Raw genomic sequence first — 19,703 nt, forward strand, 5'->3', positions numbered from 1 at the left:
TGGCTCCAGGGAGACAATGCAAGGGAAAGGAGCCGCAAGCTCCTTAGACTTTGAAAGGGCGAAAAAATAGCTGCACACCAACATCCGTCCAACAGGTTTATTTAAAAACTGCCACCAGGATTAAAACAACGGACCAAAGGGTGACAATGTTTCACACATACATTGTGCTTCCTCAAAAGCACAATGAAGCACAATGTATGTGTAAAACATTGTCATCCCTTGGTCCGTTGTTTTAGTCCTGGTGGCAGTCTTTCAATCAACATCCATCCAACATGTTTGTGTTCAGCTAATTTTTCTCACTTGGTCTACATGTTCACGGTGGCGAGCCAGAGCCCTTCCTTTTTGGTGGATTATATTACTTACCTGGATCAGTGTTCTGTCTAATTTCTCTAGACTTTGAAAGGCCCAACATGCTGAATAAGACTGAACAAAAAAGGGGACAGGAACATAGGTGTGCGCAGCCTATTGCATTAGGGTGTGCACCCCAAAGCCCAAGCACACTACCGATCACTCATGATGTTCATTCAGAAAGGGAAGGGGCCAACAAATCACATATTTACTGGCCCCTTCCCCACTCCTAAAACATCCCAGCAGCAACAGCCAATAGGAGAAGAGGGAATCTGGCAGCGCTGCGGGGGGGGGGGGGGGGGAGATGGGAGCCAGCCAGGGCAGTAGGGGGGATCTGTGCTGCACAGGGTGATTAGGGTGTGCCTGGGCACACCTGGCACACCCTGTGTGCACGCCTATGGACAGGAAACAGTGGTTGTGCTGCTATATTTAATAGTTTTAAATAAATATAGCAAATTAATTAAATGAATAACACTTTAATTCTTTAATTTGGTATTTAGACTACAGTGTACCATTAAAATTCTGCTATATTTATATGATTGAAAGATAGAGAGTGCTAACAGTGTTTCATTACAGAGCAATCTATGAAATCCTAACACAAATGTATATAAAATGAATATATTTAGGGTTCAACAGCTGCTTAAAAGTCTGGCTGGTGGAATTATTCTGTTGCACTCTGCAACCTGGATATTACCAAAACCGTATCTCTGCGTTCCATTCCCTATCAAATCTATTAAGCCTGTCACTTCCTTATCACTTACTAACATTTGTGCTGTTCTAGATGCAGCAAAACTCCTTAGAATTACCAAGTTTCCCACTTCTATCACATTAATCTTCCTATAATCACACTGAAAACTCCAAGAAAAAAGGTTAATATCACAGGCAAAAAAGAGAACACTGCCGGAGGTTCTGTTTAAAAAGTCATGGGATTTCCTGCAGTGTTTTAAACTATTGATTAATTCACTTATGATTAGAGTTGAGCGGACACCTGGATGTTCGGGTTCGGGTCCGAACCCGAACTTTAAAAAAAAAGTCAGGGTTCGGGAACCCGAACACGAACTCCGAACCCCATTGTAGTCAATGGGACACGGACTTTTAGAAAAAAAAAATGCGCCGAGGTCCCCGCAAATTCAATAACCAGACCCTTTAGGTCTGGTATGGATATTAAGGGGAACCCCGCCGTCAATTAAAAAAAAATGACGTGCGGTTCCCCCTAAATATCCATAACCAGACCCGTTATCCGAGCACGTTGACCTGGCCGGCCGCAGAAAAGAGGGGGGGACAGAGTGCGCCCCCCCCCCCCTCTCCTGAACCGCACCAGGCCACATGCCCTTAACATGGGGAGGATGTCCCATGTTGATGGGGACAAGGGTCTCATCCCCACAACCCCTGCCCGGTGGTTGTGGGGGTATGCGGGCGGGAGGTTTATCAGAATCTGGAAGACCCCTTTAACAAAGGAGACCCCCAGATCCTGCCCCCCCCCCATGTGAAATGGTAATGGGGTACACTGTACCCCTACCATTTCATGAAGGAAGTGTAAAGTATTGCAAAAAAACACACTGACACCGTGGAATAAAGTCCCTTACTCTTCCAGGAAAGACCCTGGGCTTACCCAGTGACGTAACAGAGGGTACGTCAGAGGGGGCGGGGTCATGTGACGGTTGGCCCTGCCTCCTCTATATAAGTAATGTCACAGCTGCAGCGCGTCTTTCGCTGGGCTGTGTCCAGCGGTGAGAGGAGGTCGGGGATGCTGCTGCGCTGGATGGATGGATCTTTTCAGTGCTGGAGCGGAGATCACCCGACGCAGGATCCTCTCATCGCTGGAGATCACCCGCAGCCGTTGCAGGATCAGGACAACGCAGGAAGCCGGGAACGAGTGGATTTCTCACCGCTGGAGTTTTTTTTTTTTTAATAAAGGACTTTATTCTACGGTGTGTGTGTGTTTTTTTGCAATACTTTACACTTCCTTCGTGAAATGGTAGGGGTACAGTGTACCCCATTACCATTTCACACAGGGGGGGGTCAGGATCTGGGGGTCCCCTTTGTTAAAGGGGTCTTCCAGATTCTGATAAACCTCCCGCCCGCATACCCCCACAACCACCGGGCAAGGGTTGTGGCGATGAGACCCTTGTCCCCATCAACATGGGGACATCCTCCCCATGTTGAGGGCATGTGGCCTGGTGCGGTTCAGGAGAGGGGGGGCTGCACTCTGTCCCCCCCTCTTTTCTGCGGCCGGCCAGGTCAACGTGCTCGGATAACGGGTCTGGTTATGGATATTTAGGGGGAACCGCACGTCATTTTTGTTTTAAATTGACGGTGGGGTTCCCCTTAATATCCATACCAGACCTAAAGGGTCTGGTTATTGAATTTGCGGGGACCTCCGCGCATTTTTTTTCCCGAACTCCGATCCCGGACCCAAACTTTTTTCAATTATTCGGGTTCGGGAAAAACCCAAAGTCTGTACCGAACCCGAACTTTACAGTTCGGGTTCGCTCAACCCTACTTATGATACATCCCCAAATCCAATTTACAAATTTTCAAGTTCATGGTTATCCATTCATTGCTGTTCAAAAAACCACCAAAAACAAAAAACTTTAGACAGGACTTTCTGCGAAATGCAAGTGACTAGCACCTGTCCAGCATAGGGGCAGAGGATGTAGATTGCGGTATCGAGTCTAACCCATATTTTTTTTTCAGCATCATCTAACTTGGATACATTTAAGCCAGAAAAGAAGGGTTCTGCATGGTACCCAAATTACCTTGATTAGTACATAAGAATGAGAGAGTTTGCCTAATGTAATCCATTTATTATCTGTCATGGTGGCACTGGAATTGTTTTAGCATCCAATATCATATTTCAAGTCTCTCAAGAATATTTTTATAAATACTGGCAGCCTTAAAGGAGCTCTATGGTCACAGAAAACACTTTCACTTTATAATCTCAACATTGTAATACAAACAATAGCTATTTCTAATCCAATATAAGCTTGCTTGAAAAAAAATCCTTTCAAGCTGTGAATTCTGCTTGTCTACTGGCCATCATTTTCTACAACTGCCTGGATTCCCAGCATGCTTTGCAGCTTCTCCTCTGCTATTTACTTTAAATAGCTAAGGACTACATATCCCATGATACCTTGCTGCCTACAAGCAGTGATTTCTGTACTGACTCTGCCTCCTGAAACTTATCCTCTTAGCACCTCTATAGTTCAGAAGGCATGCTTTGTAAAATGTGTGACAACAGGGCATAGTGAATATGTATCACAGATTCCCAGGAAGCAAATATGTGGGAATCTTTACAGACTATGTTTACAAGCTTCAAGGGTAGGCTAGAAATATTTTAAATGCTGTGTGGAAATTGCAGAATTCAAATGGTATTGTTTTTTTAATTTATGGTGCTTTTATAGCACAGATAATTATTGCAGTACTGTACATTCTTGATTAAAGGGCTGCATTCTATACCTGTGTGGATTATGGTAGAGTCATAATTAAGTTTAGGTAAAAGGCACACTCAAGTCAAATGTAAAAAACTAAACCTTGAGATGCATACAAGGAGCACAGCCTACCTGCTAAATAGTTTAGTTATGTATTCAGACCTTTCTGTATGCACCACTACCTTTTGCTCATAATCTGGTGATCCTAGAATCAAGTGATGATCCTAGAATAAAGCAAATGTTTATCATAGCCTAGATCTGCACTAGAATTTTGAATGTGAATGATGATAGAGTAAGCAGAGTTACATAGCTCCGGCTTCAGAGAGTATGTTTCTACTGTCCTCTAAATGCACTTCTATTAAGCTGTGTGTGCTTTACTTATTTTGAAATAGATTAAGAAATGTCAGATTAAAGGTAAATCAAATGAATGTTCTAACTTGAGCGTATTTGTTGAATAGCATTAGCCACTCATTGAGTTATTTCACTTGTTGCCTGGATTTGCTCTTTATGTCACAATTAGAAATTAGTATTTCTAGCTAGTTTGCTTCAAGCCAGGGTTCACACATGACATGGCGGAGGCACTATGCTTCATTGAACCCGGTTTACTGTGTCAATATGACAAAATTGTTCAAGTTTACTTCCAGCATCACAGAGTGTCAATGCACCCACCAAAAAAACAACGACGAGGCCCTTACTCCCTGAAACCAAGGGTAGTTATAGAATACAAATTGCCTTCTCCTGTTAAAAAATCAGTTTTATAAGAAATTGGCTTATTTTTAGCCATTGCTTGTGAATGAATCAATTTTTAAAAAGAATTAAGGCACATATTTCTTTACTAAATGTTCCGCATATAAGAACGTATACTACGTACAGGCGGTCCCCTTATTACAAACATATGACTTACAAACGACTCCTACTTACAAAGGGAGGGAGACAACAGGAAGTGGGATGAAACCTACACTTAGGGAGAGAAATTCACTCTTGTAAGGCTGCGTTCACACGGTCGGTCCAAACCGATGAAAACGGCCTGAAGTCCAGTTTCATCTGTCCAAACCGACCGTGTGTACGGCCCATCGGTCCGTTGTCCTTCGGTCAAAAATTGTAGAACTTGCTTTAAAATCGAACTGATGGACCGCTGCCCAATAGGTCCAAACCGATGATTAGTACACAAAAGCATCGGTTCAAAACCCGCGCATGCTCAGAATCAAGTCGACGCATGCTTGGAAGCATTGAACATTTTTTCAGCACGTCGTGTGTTTTACGTCACCGCGTTCTGACCTGGTCGGTTTTTGAACTGATGGTGTGTACGCACATCAGACCATCAGGCCACTTCAGCTGTGAACCGATGAAAACGGTCCGTCGGACCATTCTCATCGGTTTGGATCGACCGTGTGTACGCGGCCTAAGAGTTATTATGGAAAAAAAAGTACCTCCACTGATGCTTTATCACCAAGGCTTGTTTCCACAACAACCCACAATTTTCAAAATCCAATTGTCATTGGGACAGAAAGTAAGGTGAAATCTTAAAAAGTAAGGGGCACAAACAGCAAAACAAATGTTATAGGGGTGTTAACCCTTCCTTATGCTATCCAAAAAGCTTAAAAATTGTTTTTTTGGCTGGAGGTACACATACATTTTTTTTTTTACCTGTTCTGCCTTATGAACAGATTCAACTTAAGAACAAACCAACAGACCCTGTCTTGTTTGTAACCCAGGGACCGCATGTACTGTACTTATTAGGGTAACACCATCACAGTGGATGGCTTCTTATGTGGCGTTGAGCCAAACACAAAATGCATGCAAGCTTTCAGAAAGCATATCCTTTGTCATGTTCACTACAATAAATGTTGCTCAAGGATGTAACTATAGCCAGAGAGTCCATAAGACTTTTCTGGGGCCAAAAAACCCAAGGGGCCCAGAGCTGTTTTGCAACACAGTGATTGGAACTGGTATCAATAACATTTGGAAACACATTATAATTGAATAAGGCTGCTTTCACATTGGGCGGTGGAGCCGCAGTGACGGTATAGCCACGCTATTTGTAGCGCCGCTATACCGTCGTATTTAAGATGCGGCTAGCAGGACTTTTGGAGCGGTCCTGCTACCGCACCGCTTCAGTGTGAAAGCCTTCGGGCTTTCACATTGAAGCCTGCAGGGCATGATTTTTTCATGCGGTATAGCAGCGCTATTTTTAGCGCTGTACCGCATGAAAAACGCCTCAATGTGAAAGGGGCCTAACTGTATCTAACAATTGGCAACCGTTGTGCAAATGCTATGAAAACAGCATTTTTTTTTCACGGTCTACATTGCTTTTGATAAAGACATTAGAAAGACATGGGGGCCCCTAATGGTTTTGCAATGGGTCCCAATCACAGAAAGTCATAGCCCTGATGTTGACAGAAGCTTCTGTTGCCTTTTCATTTCAGTGTTTTCCCTGAGCAAACTCCCATCTATCACCCATATAAACACTGATGTAGGACCTAGAAAGGAAAATGTATATCCAGAGTTCATGTGTAGGAGCCCTTATAAGTAAATATCAAAAAACCCATCACAAGCTTCAAGTTTCAAACCTCCTTTTTGGAAATTCTATCAAGACTTATGTTTTTTTTTTAAAACAATGGTCTGAATCAACATGTTTTTTACACTTGTAGTTACTGTAAAAGATTCCTAAATAAAACAATTTAACATAGCTGTTTCGTATTTTTAAAAACCAACTATATATGGGTTTCACATATTTGTAGGACTGGAAAGTGAACACCTGTTTATGTACAGAGTCAGTCTGCTAGAGGCAGATGTAATACCAGATTGCCCATATGGTTCTGCGTATGATTCATCAGTGGCCTGGAAGGACGATAATTTCTTTATATTATCTCAATGCTGGGATTTTTTTTTTCCCCAAGAGATTCTAACTTGGCAGAATGCTCAGAGTTTATCAGCTTCACAAGTACACCAGGGAAAGAAGCTTAGTATCCAGTGTGACAACGTATGCTTTGTATGTGACAGTGCATTAGTTATGTGCAATAAATTTGTTGTGCTCGGGGACGTGACATAGTATGAGGCTTAGTGTTATTTTTGGTTGCCTCTAAGCCAACAACACTTACATTTTACACTGAATGCTCCACATTCAGATATGGTTTTGTATTAAAATAGTAAGCTTCAGTAGACAATGCAATTATCACTGTCCAAGTTCATACAATGGTCAAAACTATACATTTCCTTGATGAAAAATATTTTTTCATGAAATAGGTGCATTTTGTTTATGTCAGACTTTCAGTTGTCCATGCATCTCTGGATTAAAAACGTACTGTTATCACTGACATGTTCCTGAAAATGCTAGTTATCTGTCTGTCTTTGGTTTCAATAGCTTCAAAATAAACTCTTATGCCGCATACACACGATCATTTTTCGGGTTCTAAAAAATGATGTTTTTCAGGCTCTAGAAAAAACGTTTTTTTTTTTTCAAATTGATCTATAAAACGGCCTTGCCTACACACGATCGTGAAAAAAAAAATGCTCTAGCAAAGCGCGGCGACGTACAACACGTATGACGGCACTATAAAAAAAAACACTGCTAAAAGTAGCAGCGCTTTACCACTAACGCCCACACTGCTCCAGTGTGCTAGAAAAGACATAAGGGGCCAGACCCACAAAGAACTGCCTATCTTTAGGCAGGCGTAGCGTATCTCAGATACACTACGCCGCCGTAACTTAGAGCGTAGTTTCCTTATCCAGAAACAATTTGCGCCATAAGTTACGGCGGCGTAGCATAAATGTGCAGGCGTAAGTGCGCCTAAATCAAATGAGGATCAGGGGGGCGTGTTTTATGTAAACTAAGCATGACCCCACACAAATGACGCTTTTTTTGAATGGCGCATGAGTGTGCGCATGCTCAGTATCACGTCAAATTTTCAAATTAAATTACGCCCGCTCAATGCCTAGACGACATGAACGTAACCTACGCAAAGCCCTATTCGCGAACGTTTTACGCAAACGACGTAAACAATGGAAAATTCATCGCTGTCCCGACGTCCATACTTAACAATGCGTACACCTCATAGAGGGTAACGTTACGACGAAAAAAGCCTTACGTAAACTACGTAGAAAAAATGCGCCGGGCGGACGTACGTTTGAGAATCGGCGTATCTAGCTAATTTGCATACTCTATGCGGGAATCAATGGAAGCGCCACCTAGCGGCCAGCATAAATATGCACCTAAGATCCGACGGCGTACTAAGACGTACGTCAGTCGGATCTAGCCCACATTCAGTCGTATCTTGTTTTGTGGATACAAAACTAAGATACGACGGTGCACCGTAGAACTTACGCGGCGTATCAATAGATACGCCGCCGTAAGTTCTTTGTGGATCTGGCCCAATGTATGTATGTCTTCTCTAGCACTCAAGTGAGATATGGCACACTCTGAGCACTAATACCAGATGACAAATGAATTAAGATTAAGCTCATCATATAAGACTATATGTATAAAGGTTTCTTTAACAAATTTAGTACTTTGTTGTAGAATGTCAACAAAATGCACATCATATTCCATTTGAAATTCACTAAAATATTGTACTAAAATTCTGTGAAAAAATGAAATAAAAAAAAAAAAAACTTTAATATGAATTTATTACAAATATGTGTTTTTTTGTTTGTTTTGGGGCTGGTCAAGAGACAGGTACTCCATATGAGTTTGATATTACTTTTATGATCCAAATTACCTTTAGAAGTCAGATGAAAAGAAATGATGAAACAATAGTATTTTTATTGTACTTTACGTCAATCATGTCCTTTGTTCTTATGAACCAAAGTAACCTAATATTTCTTTGGAAAATATAGATGAAAAGACATTCTAATATAGATGAAGAATGATTGGTGGCTTTTTATATGAAGTTTGATTGACCAATATTAGTCAGCTAGTCATTGATATACCAATTTACCAATAACATAAGAGAGCTAGATGGGCACAACATTAATCTAACTTGACTTTTTTTCTTGTTGAAATCTATACTGGTGATTTTGATCCAAGAAACACACTTTTCCTGTTTACATTTTGACATACATAGCATGGTCTGACATTTGGAAAATCGTTATGTCATGGCATGCCCAAACATTAGCACAAATGTGAACTGCAGAAACTATATTTCCCAACTCAATATAATGATTGCACAAAAGGAGCTCCTCAGAAGTAGTCTACAGTACCCTAGACAGCCAAATAAGCCTCCTGATCCTATCACAGGAATCATATTATTATTGTATACTGGTACATTAAAAAACTCTCCAGCTGAGAGTACTTGTTCTCTTTAACCACTTCCCGCGGGCCAGACGACTTTTTACAGCCGCAATGTGGATCTAAATTGCCGGGAGGCCATCTATATACAGAGTCACAGTCACAGAGACAGGGACATGGATCTCTGTGTAAACACAGAGGGCTAGATTCAGATAGGTTAGGGGATCTTTAGATCCGCGTAACCTATCTGATTTACGATCCGCCGGCGCAAGTTTTTGAGGCAAGTGTTTTATTCAGAAAGCACTTGCCTCTAAAGTTGCGGCTGCGTATCGTAATTCCCCCGATGGAATTCATATTCTGCGACTAGGGGGCGTGTAGAATTTAAATCAGGCGCGTCCCCGCGCCGAACGAACTGTGCATGTGCCGTCCGCTAAATTTCCCAGCGTGCATTGCTCCAAATGACGTCGGTAGGACGTCATTGGTTTTGACGTGAACGTAAATTCCGTCCATCCGTATTCGCGACCGACTTACGCAAACGACGTAAAAAATTCAAAATTCGACCCGGGAACGACGGCCATACTTAACATAGAATACGCCGCATATAGCAGGGGTAACTATACACCGGAAAAAGTCGAACGCAAACGACGTAAAAAAAAAGCGCCGGGCGGTCGTTCGTTTCTGAATCGGCGTAACTCCTCATTTGCATATTCATTGCGTATACAAACGGAAGGGCCACCTAGCGGCCAGCGTGAGCTTGCAGCCTAAGATCTTAGGGAGATCTATGCGTAACATGGTTCTATAAATCAGTCGCATAGATACGACGGACGGAACTCAGAGATACGACGGCGTATCAGGAGATACGCCGTTGTACCTCTCTCTGAATCTGGCCCAGAGATCCATGTCCTGTCAGGGAGAGGAGACCGATGGTGTGCCCCTTGTATATAGGGATAACCATCGGTCACCTCCCCCAGTCACTCCCCTCCACCCACAGTTAGAAACACTATGCAGGGCACACATTAACCCCTTCCTCGCCCCCTAGTGTTAACCCCTTCCCTGTCAGTCACATTTATAGAGTTATCAGTGCATATTTACAGCAGTATTGGCTGTATAAATGTGAATGGTCCCAAAAATGTGTCAAAAGTGTCCGATGTGTCCGCTGCAATATCGCAGTTGTGACAAAAATCGCAGATCGCCACCATTACTAGTAAAAAAAAATAATACAAAAAAAATGTCATAATTCTATCCCCTATTTTGTATATTTTGCGCTATAACTTTTGCGCAAACAAATCACTATACGCTTATTGCGATTTTTTTTTTTACCAAAAATATGTAGAAGAATACGTATCGGCCTAAACTGAGAAAAAATATTTTATTGGATATTTATTATAGCAAAAAGTAAAAAAATATAGTTTTTTTTTTTTTAATTGTCGCTATATTTTTGTTTATATCGCAAAAAATACAAACCGCAGAGGTGATCAAATACCACCAAAAGAAAGCTCTATTTGTGGGGAAAAAAGGACGTCAATTTTGTTAGGGAGCCACGTCGCACGACCACGCAATTGTCATTCAAAGCGTGACAGTGCTGAAAGCTGAAATTTTGTCTGGGCAGGAAGGGGGCATATGTGCCCAGTAAGCAAGTGGTTAATGTAACTAAAGGAATGGAACAAATGGACAGACTTTTAGCAGCACAGATATTTGTTTACACTCTATGTACTAATCATTATTATACAAAGATTATGTATGCATAGTTGTAATCTTTCAACATTTTTCCAACCCCAGAAAACATTTGCAACATTTGTGACATGTCAGCATGCACTTTTGACCATCTATATTAAAAAAGTTATACAGCATATTGCAGCTTGCCAGTTCTTATACTGTATGTGTTTGCTACACTGGTTCTTTTTTTTCATGCCTCTTCCCTTTATATTTACCAAGTAAACCTGTGAAAAAAAAATCATATCCCTGGGTGGCCACACTCTCTCCTTCACCATATCTATGGACAGAGCTATAGTTGTCAACCAGGCTGGACTTCAAGCATGTCCTTTCCTCTTTAACTCCTTTACAGAGGGGTAGGGACAAAGTCGTTTACCTTGGCAATAGAGGTGTAACTAGAATCTTCGGGCCCCGGTGCAAGAAACCATGAAGGGCCCCAACCAGGGTTGTTGCTGGGTCTACAAAAGATCTCGGGCTAGAGCCCATAGCAGCAAAGTAAAGAAAGTCATACACATATATAATATACGTGTGTGTGTGTGTGTGATATATATATATATATATATATATATATATATATATAATCATTGCATATCTGAGCGTAGATCCTCCACTTACATAAGGATCCCCAGAGATCCCCCACTTACATCAGGGTCCATAGAAAGCCTCCCCCTACATTATAGTCCCCAGAGAGCCTCCCCCTACATTAGGGTACCCAGAGAGCCTCCCCTTACATCAGGGTCCCCAGAGAGTCTCCCCTTATGTTAGGGTCTCCAGAGAGCCTCTCCTTACATCAGGGTCCCCAGAGAGCCTCCCCTTATATCAGGGTCCCCAGAAAGCCTCCCCCTACATTATAGTCCCCAGAGAGCCTCCCCCTACATTAGGGTACTCAGAGAGCCTCCCCCTACATTAGGGTACCCAGAGAGCCTCCCCTTACATCAGGGTCCCCAGAGAGTCTCCCCCTACGTTAGGGTCCCCAGAGAGCCTCTCCTTACATCAGGGTCCCCAGAGAGCCTCCCCTTACATCAGGGTCCTCAGAGAGCCCCTCCTTACATCAGGGTTCCCAGAGAGCCCCCCTCTTACATTAATGTCCCCAGAGGGCCCCTTCCTTACATTAGTGTCCCCAGAAAGCCTTCCTTACACCAGGGTCCCCAGACAGCTAACTGCTCCCCACTTACAGAGGTTCCCCGTGTATCTGGCTGGTGGAGGTGGGACACAGCGACCAGCAGCTCTATGGTGTCCACAGACCAGAGGATTTCCCTGGGGCTAGTAGTTCTTCTCCCGAGTGTATACAGAGGAGAGGGGAGGGGCCTCTGATTCGGGGCATGTATCTGCAACAGTGTACAAGCAGAGCGACACACTCAAAGTGAAACTTATACCTGCCTGTGTCAGAGGCCCTTCCCCTCTCCTCTCCACTGTATGCACTGACATTCAGGAAGAGAGAACTACAAGCCCCAGGGAGATCCCGCCACCCACAGGCACCATAGAGCTGCAGATCGCCGCCTCCCACCTTCCCTCACTGCATTCAAAATGGCCAGCCAGAGGTGCAGGGGGAGATGCTGGGTCTTGGGGCCTCCCCACAGTGGCAGAACGGCAGGGCCCAATCGCAAATGCGATTGCAGCGACCCCTATAGATCCGCCACTGCTTGGCACCCCAGATGTTTTCTAACTACTTTTCCCATGATGCTCATACACACTGCAGTGTAGTTGAGCATCATGGGAAATGTAGTTTCAAAACATCTGGGGTGCTAAGGTTCACCATCACTGTTCTGGGATCCTCCTAGAACAGCTTGCTACAATGCCTTGAAAAAGTATTCATACCCCTTGAACATTTTCTACATTTTGTCATGTTACAATCAAAAACGTAAATGTATTTTATCACGATTTTATGTGATATACCAACACAAAATGTCACATAATTGTGAAGTGTAAGGAAAAAGATAAGTGGTTTTACATTTTTTTTACAAATAAATATCTGAAAAGTGTGTCGTGTATTTGTATTCATCCCCCTTTACTCTGATACCCCTAACTAAAATCTAGTGGAATCAATTGTCTTCAGAAGTCATCTAATTAGTAAATAAAGTCCACCTGTGTGTAATTTAATCTCAGTATAAATACAGCTGCTTTGTGAAGCCCTCAGGAGGTCCGTTAGAGAACCTTAGGGAACAAACAGCATGAGGCCGGGTTCACACTTGTCCGACAAACGCTCCGACATAAGGAGCTCATGTCGCATGACGTGTGAAAATCAATGTTTCCCTATGAGAACTGTCTTAACTGGTCCTACACAAGTCGGTCCGACTTTGAAAACGCTCCCTGTACTACTTTGGTCTGACATTGATCCTACTTCAGCCCATTGAATATCATTGAAGTCAGTCCAAAGTAGGAGCCTTGTCCTTATCATCCGACTTTTGACATCCGACATTGTGATTACAGCAGCAGTAAAGAGAATTTATCTCAGTCTGGGATTGTTTTGATTGGTCAAAGAACAAGTCAGACTATCACAAAGTCGGATCAAAGTAGTATGCTGTTCATGAAAGTCGGATGGATGTAGGACCAATGTAGGATCAATGTAGGACCAATGTAGGACCAATGTAGGACAGATGTCGCAGAGCAAAGTAGGATGAAAGTTGTACTGCTGTTGTGTAGTATAGTGTGAACCCAGCCTCATTGACCAAGGAACACACCAGACAGGTCAGGGATAAGGTTGTGGAGAAATTTAAAGCAGCGTTATGTTATAAAAAAATATCCCAAGCTTTGAACATCTCAAGGTGCACTGTTCTATCCATCATTTGACAATGGAAAGAGTATGGCACAACTGCAAACCTACTAAGACATGGCCGTCCACCTAAATTGACAGGCTGGGCAAGGAGAGCATTCATCAGAGAAGCAGCCAAAAAGCCAATGGTTACTAATTTCACATTTTTTTCGGCTAATTCATTATTTTTGGTTGAAACATATAAAAATTCTTTAAACAGAAGGTTTCCAATGTTTTTTTAAGGCAACCATGATCTCTGTTCTATTGTTGTGTTTGTCTTTTTGAAGTATATATAAACTAGAATGCCCTTTTAGCACTCCTATATTTAACTTAATTTCATTTTTTTTGGAAACATTTTCTTTAGATACTTTTCCTCCAAAATGACAGACCAGTACCTTTTTTAGGATTCTAAAAATCAATTTACAATTGATGAGAGTAAACTGTAGCTGCTGAGTTTTAAAAAAACAGTCACTCACCTGTCCCATGATTTAGTGGTGTGTCGGTCTTACCCGCTGTCTTCCGTCCTCAGCGCCGGCATCTTCACTATGGGCACCCAGCTTGCAGCTTCACAGCTGGGTGCCCACTGCTGTTGCACAAGTTGCGCTGCACATTGTGATTGGTGGATGCAGTCGCATTCTTCTTGAACCTGTCAGTGTCCCAGAAGACTGCAGGGGGAGAGGGAGGAGAACTTCTGTTTCCGAGCGCTGCTCAGAATGAAAGTGGGAAACAGATGCCTGTCAAAATCGGGTACCTACTACCCCCAATCCTCAAAAGTGCCAATTGTGCAAGAGGAGCGGGGGACGAGTTCTTAAAGCGGGCCTTCCCCTTTTGGGTGGAGCTCCGCTTTAATAAATGATCTTATAGGATATCTCTTTGGGTATCCTCTGTAAGAGAAGTTTTTATATAGGAACTTACTCTTTTAGAAAACCTTCCTGTAAAGATACATTTTGACTAGTGGAAATTAATTACCATAAAATTTATAGGAGCAGATCCTCAAAGAAATTACGCCGGCGTATCTGTTGATACGTCGCGTAATTTCAAATTTTGCCCTTCATATCTTTGTTTTGGTATCCACCATACAAGATACGACGGCATCTGTGTTAGATCTGACAGACGTACGCCTTAGTACGCCGTTGGATCTAAGATGCAATTTTCCAGCGGCCGCTGGGTGGCGTTCACGTCGTAATCCGCGTTGAGTATGCAAATTAGCTTTTTCCGACGATCCACGAACGTACGAGCGGCCGTCGCATTCTTTTACGTCGCTTCCATTCGGCTTTTTCCGGCGTATAGTTAAAGCTGCTATCTGGTAGCGTACTCAATGTTAAGTATGGCCGTCGTTCCCGCGTCTAATTTAGAAAATTTTACGTTGTTTGCGTAAGTCGTCCGTGAATGGGGCTGGACGCCATTTACGTTCACAACGAAAACAATGACGTCCTTGCTACGTCATTTGGAGCAATGCACCCTGGGAGTTTTGACGGACGGGGCATGCGCAGTTCGTTTGGCACGGGGACGCGCTTCATTTAAATGAAACACGCCCCCTACTCGCCGCATTTGAATTCCTCGTCCTTATGCCGCGAGAAATACACTACGCCGCCGTAACTTACGGCGCAAATTCTTTCTGGATTCAAAACCAAAGCCAGGTAAGTTACGGCGGCATAGCGTATCTCCGATACTCTGCGCCGGTGCAGATCTTTGAGGATCTGCCCCACAGTGTATATTTTTTAAGGTTTTTTTTATCTCTCCAAATTTAAAAGTTCAGGAAGTCATTGAGATTCTCAAAAATCTCACTTATCAAATGCAATTCTATTGAATTCAATATTCAATTTAATATTTGAGTGAATTCCTTAAATTCTATCTATTTGCTACTCCATAAATTAAACACATGATCAATATAGATAACCCACAGTAAAATGTTCAAAATATGTTCTTGTATCTTCATCAGTATGGAATATGTAATTATTTTACCTGTGGCATCACTTAATACAGATCCAAAGGCACTGATGATAACTTCTGCTTTTAACTGAACAACTTGATCTTCATCTTCAATCCAGTTCCCATGCTCATCTTGTTCTGTACGCACAAATTCTATACCGCTTATTTTTCCAGCCTTTATGATGACTTTGCGAGGTGACAGGAAAGGAAGAAATTCACACCTTTCCTCTTTGGCCAAATCCACCTGTAGTGCATGAAATATAATATGTTAAGCACTGTGGCTAAATATTCAATAATTACATATGATGAAGAGCAATAAAAAATTACAGCAAAGCTAAAGACAGACTGGCATTAGCATTATTGCTATTGGCACTGACCAATAGGCATATTATATTTGACTATGCAAACATAATATCAAATACATGCCCTTTCCTTTTTAAATGATGGGCAGTAAAATAATACATAAAGCATCACAAATCTCAGAAGCCTTAAAATGTACAGTATATTAAAGCCCAAACATGTTTGCTTTAGGTAGAGTGTAGATGGATTAGAACCCCTGTCAGGTGCATATCCCTAAGGATGATGGTTTGGACTGAACTTTGGCGGTGTTTAGGCATTTGTGTGAACATGCAAACTTTTGCCCATTCAGACCCCTGTTTGGAAAGAGCTTAAAATTGTATACAGTATATAATCATTATAAATATCATGTAAATGGTGAGACCCAAATGATAAAGAGCCACAGGCTGCTTGAGGCCCAAGGGCATCAATAAACATAGGTCAAAGGGGAAGGGAGTCCCAACTCCCTTCCCCTTTGACCTATGTTTATTGACGCCCTTGGGCCTCAAGCAGCCTATGGCTCTTTATCATTTGGGTCTCACCATTTACATACTAAACGGGATGCTGGCACATTTAAATTGTCTGTATTATTAGCCTAACAGAGGCAATACTCTCCCTTCTTGACCACTATAAATACCACTTATATAATGACAGCTTCCTGGTCAATGAAGTCACCACTCTCCCTACCCCTTACCATACATAGTTTATGACGGCTACTGTATGCAAGGGAATTTGCCATTTGAGTCATCAGGGTTTTTATTTCAGAGAGTTGGCAGGCTCATGATTGATGACAGATTTTACAATTTAAGACTTTAAAAAAAAATCAAAAAAATCAATAAAGGACTTGTCAGATGCTTGGGTGTCTTTATTTCTATGTTACTTTTTTTGTGATTAATTGAGTTGCTATGTACTCCAGTGGTGGAATTACCAGGGTCGCAACAGTCACACTTGCGACGGGGCCCTAGCATTCCACCACTATCAGGGGGGCCCAGCAGGTTGCTGGCTGCATGGCTCTAAGCTGAGAGTGTGTCTCTCATGGAACACCACAGAACAGGCATTGCCAGTTCTATCTCCCCCTCAGTCCATCCTCTCTCGCACGGGATGAGAGGGGACACAGATGACCTGCCCTGTCTTTTCCACCTCTCCCTTCTCTGGAGTGTGCTCCGCGGGAAGTCAAGTGTAAAGCCAACAAGCTCACACTTCCCGTGAAGCACACATGAGAGGGGAGGGGGGATAAGAGGGAGCAGATCGGCTGTGTCCTCTCTCATCCCATGCGAGAGAGGAAGGACTGAGGGGGGGGTAGAACTGTCAATGACGGCTCTGTGCTGTTCCATGAGTGAGACGCTCTGAGCTCAGAGCCGTGCTGATAGGAGGCATTGATGGGCACTGACAGGAGGCACTAATGAGCACTGATAGGAGGCATTAGTGGGCACTGATAGGATGCACCAACGGGTACCGATAGGCTGCACTGATGAAGACTGCTAGGTGGCACTGATGAGCACTGATAGCGGAAATTGATGGGCACTGACATGAGGCATTAATGGGCACTGATATGTTGCACTGATGGGAGGCATTGATGGGCATTGATAGGTGGCACTAAAGGGCACTGATAGGCACTAATTGCCACTGATAGGCCGCATTGATGAGCACTGATAGGCTGCACTGATTAGCACTGATAGGTGGCATTGATGGGCATTGATAGGCAGAACTTATAGGCTGCACTGATGGGCACTGATAAACACTAATAGTCAGAACTCCTATGCAGCATTGGTGAGCACTGATACGTGGCACTGATAAGCAGCATTGATGAGCACTAATAGGCTGCATTGATAAGCATAGATAGGTGATACTGATAGGTGGCATTGATGAGCACTGATAGGTGGCACTGATAGGTAGCATCGGCGCACACCGACAGGCAGCATTAATGAGAAATGATAGATGCCACTGATGGACAGCATTGATGAGCACTGCTAGGTGGTACTGATAGGCAGAATTGATGGGCTCTAATAGGCGACATTGATGAGCACTGATATGTAACACTTGTAGGCGGAATCGATGGGCACTGATAGGCAGCACTGATAAGTGGCATTGATGAGCACTGATAGGTTGCACCGATGATTGGGGAACTGATTATTAGTGTAAACAATTTACTGACATTCTTGACGGTTAACACCAGTCCTTTCCTCACACAGACACAGCGTGGGAGGAAAGGGCTGCATATAACCGGCAAATCTGTTTACATGTGATCAGCTGATTACATGGTAATGGGCCGCTGTGAATGCACTAGATGCCCATCCATGGACACCTTCCCAAAATTGGAAGCCCAGGGCTCGGGTGGAAGGGGGAGGAAAGGGGGGCAAGGGGGCCATCATGTTTTTTTGCACTGACACTGAAGGTTCTAGTTACATCTCTGATTTACTTTATATTCATTCATGCAGAGGGGTGGTATCTGAGGGCCCTCTTATTATTCAGATTCCAATAGGCCTCTTGCCTGCAGACCCCCACAACCATCAGACAGGCTTGTGGGAAAGGAGAGCTTTTCCTCAGCGACATAAGGACAAGGCACCCCCCTCATGTTGAGGGGGTATGTGGCCGGGTATGGTTTTGCGTGTCCCACCACTTGTCTCACCACTTTTCCTGTCCAGCCAGGCTGCAGGCTCAGAATAAGCATCTGGTATGGATTTTTAGGTGAACCTCATATTTTTTGCATGGGATACCTCCTTAAAATGTATACCAGACTAAAGGGGTCTGGTTTGTATGTTGTATGATGTGCTACAGCAAAAGAGGTATTAAGGTAACGTAATTCAGGGACTACTTTGAGGTTTGAACTTTTAAAAAAAAAAAAAAAACACAGAGACCCTTCTAAGCGTCCCCCAAAATAAATAGCCCTTGGAGGAATGTTTTTGAATTTTAAACATTTTCTTTGTAAATGTCAGAGCTGCTGCAGCAAGTTCTGTACATCACAGAAATGTATTCCTTCACAGGCATTGCATTTAAAGGAATTGGGTATTATTAATGTTTCCCTCTAAGCATTTTTTTTTATCCTGGCAGAATAATAATAAAAAAAATGCATTGGTACATGTTCCCCAGGGCAGTTCCCACCCTCGTATGCTATTTGTTTACAACCCCTTGTCCATAAGCCTGGAAAATAGGCAATTTTCATTTGGCAGACTTGGCTCTGAAAAAAAATTAATTGGTATTCAAATTTGGAATGCAAACTTCTGTGAAGTTGGCTGAATCCTGCTTGAATCAAACTCAGGGCAGTTCAGCTTGTCTGTATTTGTATTAACCACTTAAGACCTGGAACAAAATGCAGATAAAGGACCTTGCCCCTTTTTGCGATTCGGCACTGCGTCGCTTTAACTGACAATTGCACGGTCGTGCGACGTGGCTCCCAAACAAAATCGCCGTCCTTTTTTTCCCACAAATAGAGCTTTCCTTTGGTGGTATTTTATCACCTCTGCGGTTTTTATTTAATTAATCGCAATAATCGTTTATCGGTTGGTTTGCGCAAAATTTATAGCGTTTACAAAATAGGGGATAGTTTTATTGCATTTTTATAATTTTTTTTTTTTTTACTACTAATGGCGGCGATCAGCGTTTTTTTTCGTGACTGCGACATTATGGCGGACACTTTTGACAAATTTTTGGGACCATTGTCATTTTCACAGCAAAAAATGCATTTAAAATGCATTGTTTATTGTGAAAATGGCAATTGCAGTTTGGGAGTTAACCACAGGGGGCGCTGATGGGGTTAAGTGTGACCTGAAGTGTGTTTACAACTGTAGGGGGGTGTGGCTGTAGGTGTGACATCATCAATTGTGTCTCCCTATAAAAAGGATGACACAATCAATGCTGCCGCCACAGTGAAGAACGGGGAAGCCGTGTTTACACACGGCTCTCCCCATTCTTCAGCTCCGGGGAATGATCGTGGGACTCCAGCGGCGATCGGGTCCGCGAGTCC

General features: G+C 43.0%; 1 protein-coding gene across 1 annotated transcript in view; it reads right to left on the bottom strand.

Moving 5' to 3' along the window:
* Window positions 1-19,703, bottom strand: part of DPYD (dihydropyrimidine dehydrogenase) — a 1,498,502-nt gene that overhangs the window by 771,077 nt on the left and 707,722 nt on the right. The window contains exon 11 of the mRNA XM_040359980.1: window positions 15,437-15,647. Coding sequence (XP_040215914.1) covers window positions 15,437-15,647 — 211 coding nt within the window. The remainder of the gene's footprint in view (window positions 1-15,436; window positions 15,648-19,703) is intronic.

Source organism: Rana temporaria, chromosome 7 (genome assembly GCF_905171775.1).
Source record: "Rana temporaria chromosome 7, aRanTem1.1, whole genome shotgun sequence".
In the NCBI taxonomy this organism is placed as follows: Eukaryota; Metazoa; Chordata; class Amphibia; order Anura; family Ranidae; genus Rana; species Rana temporaria.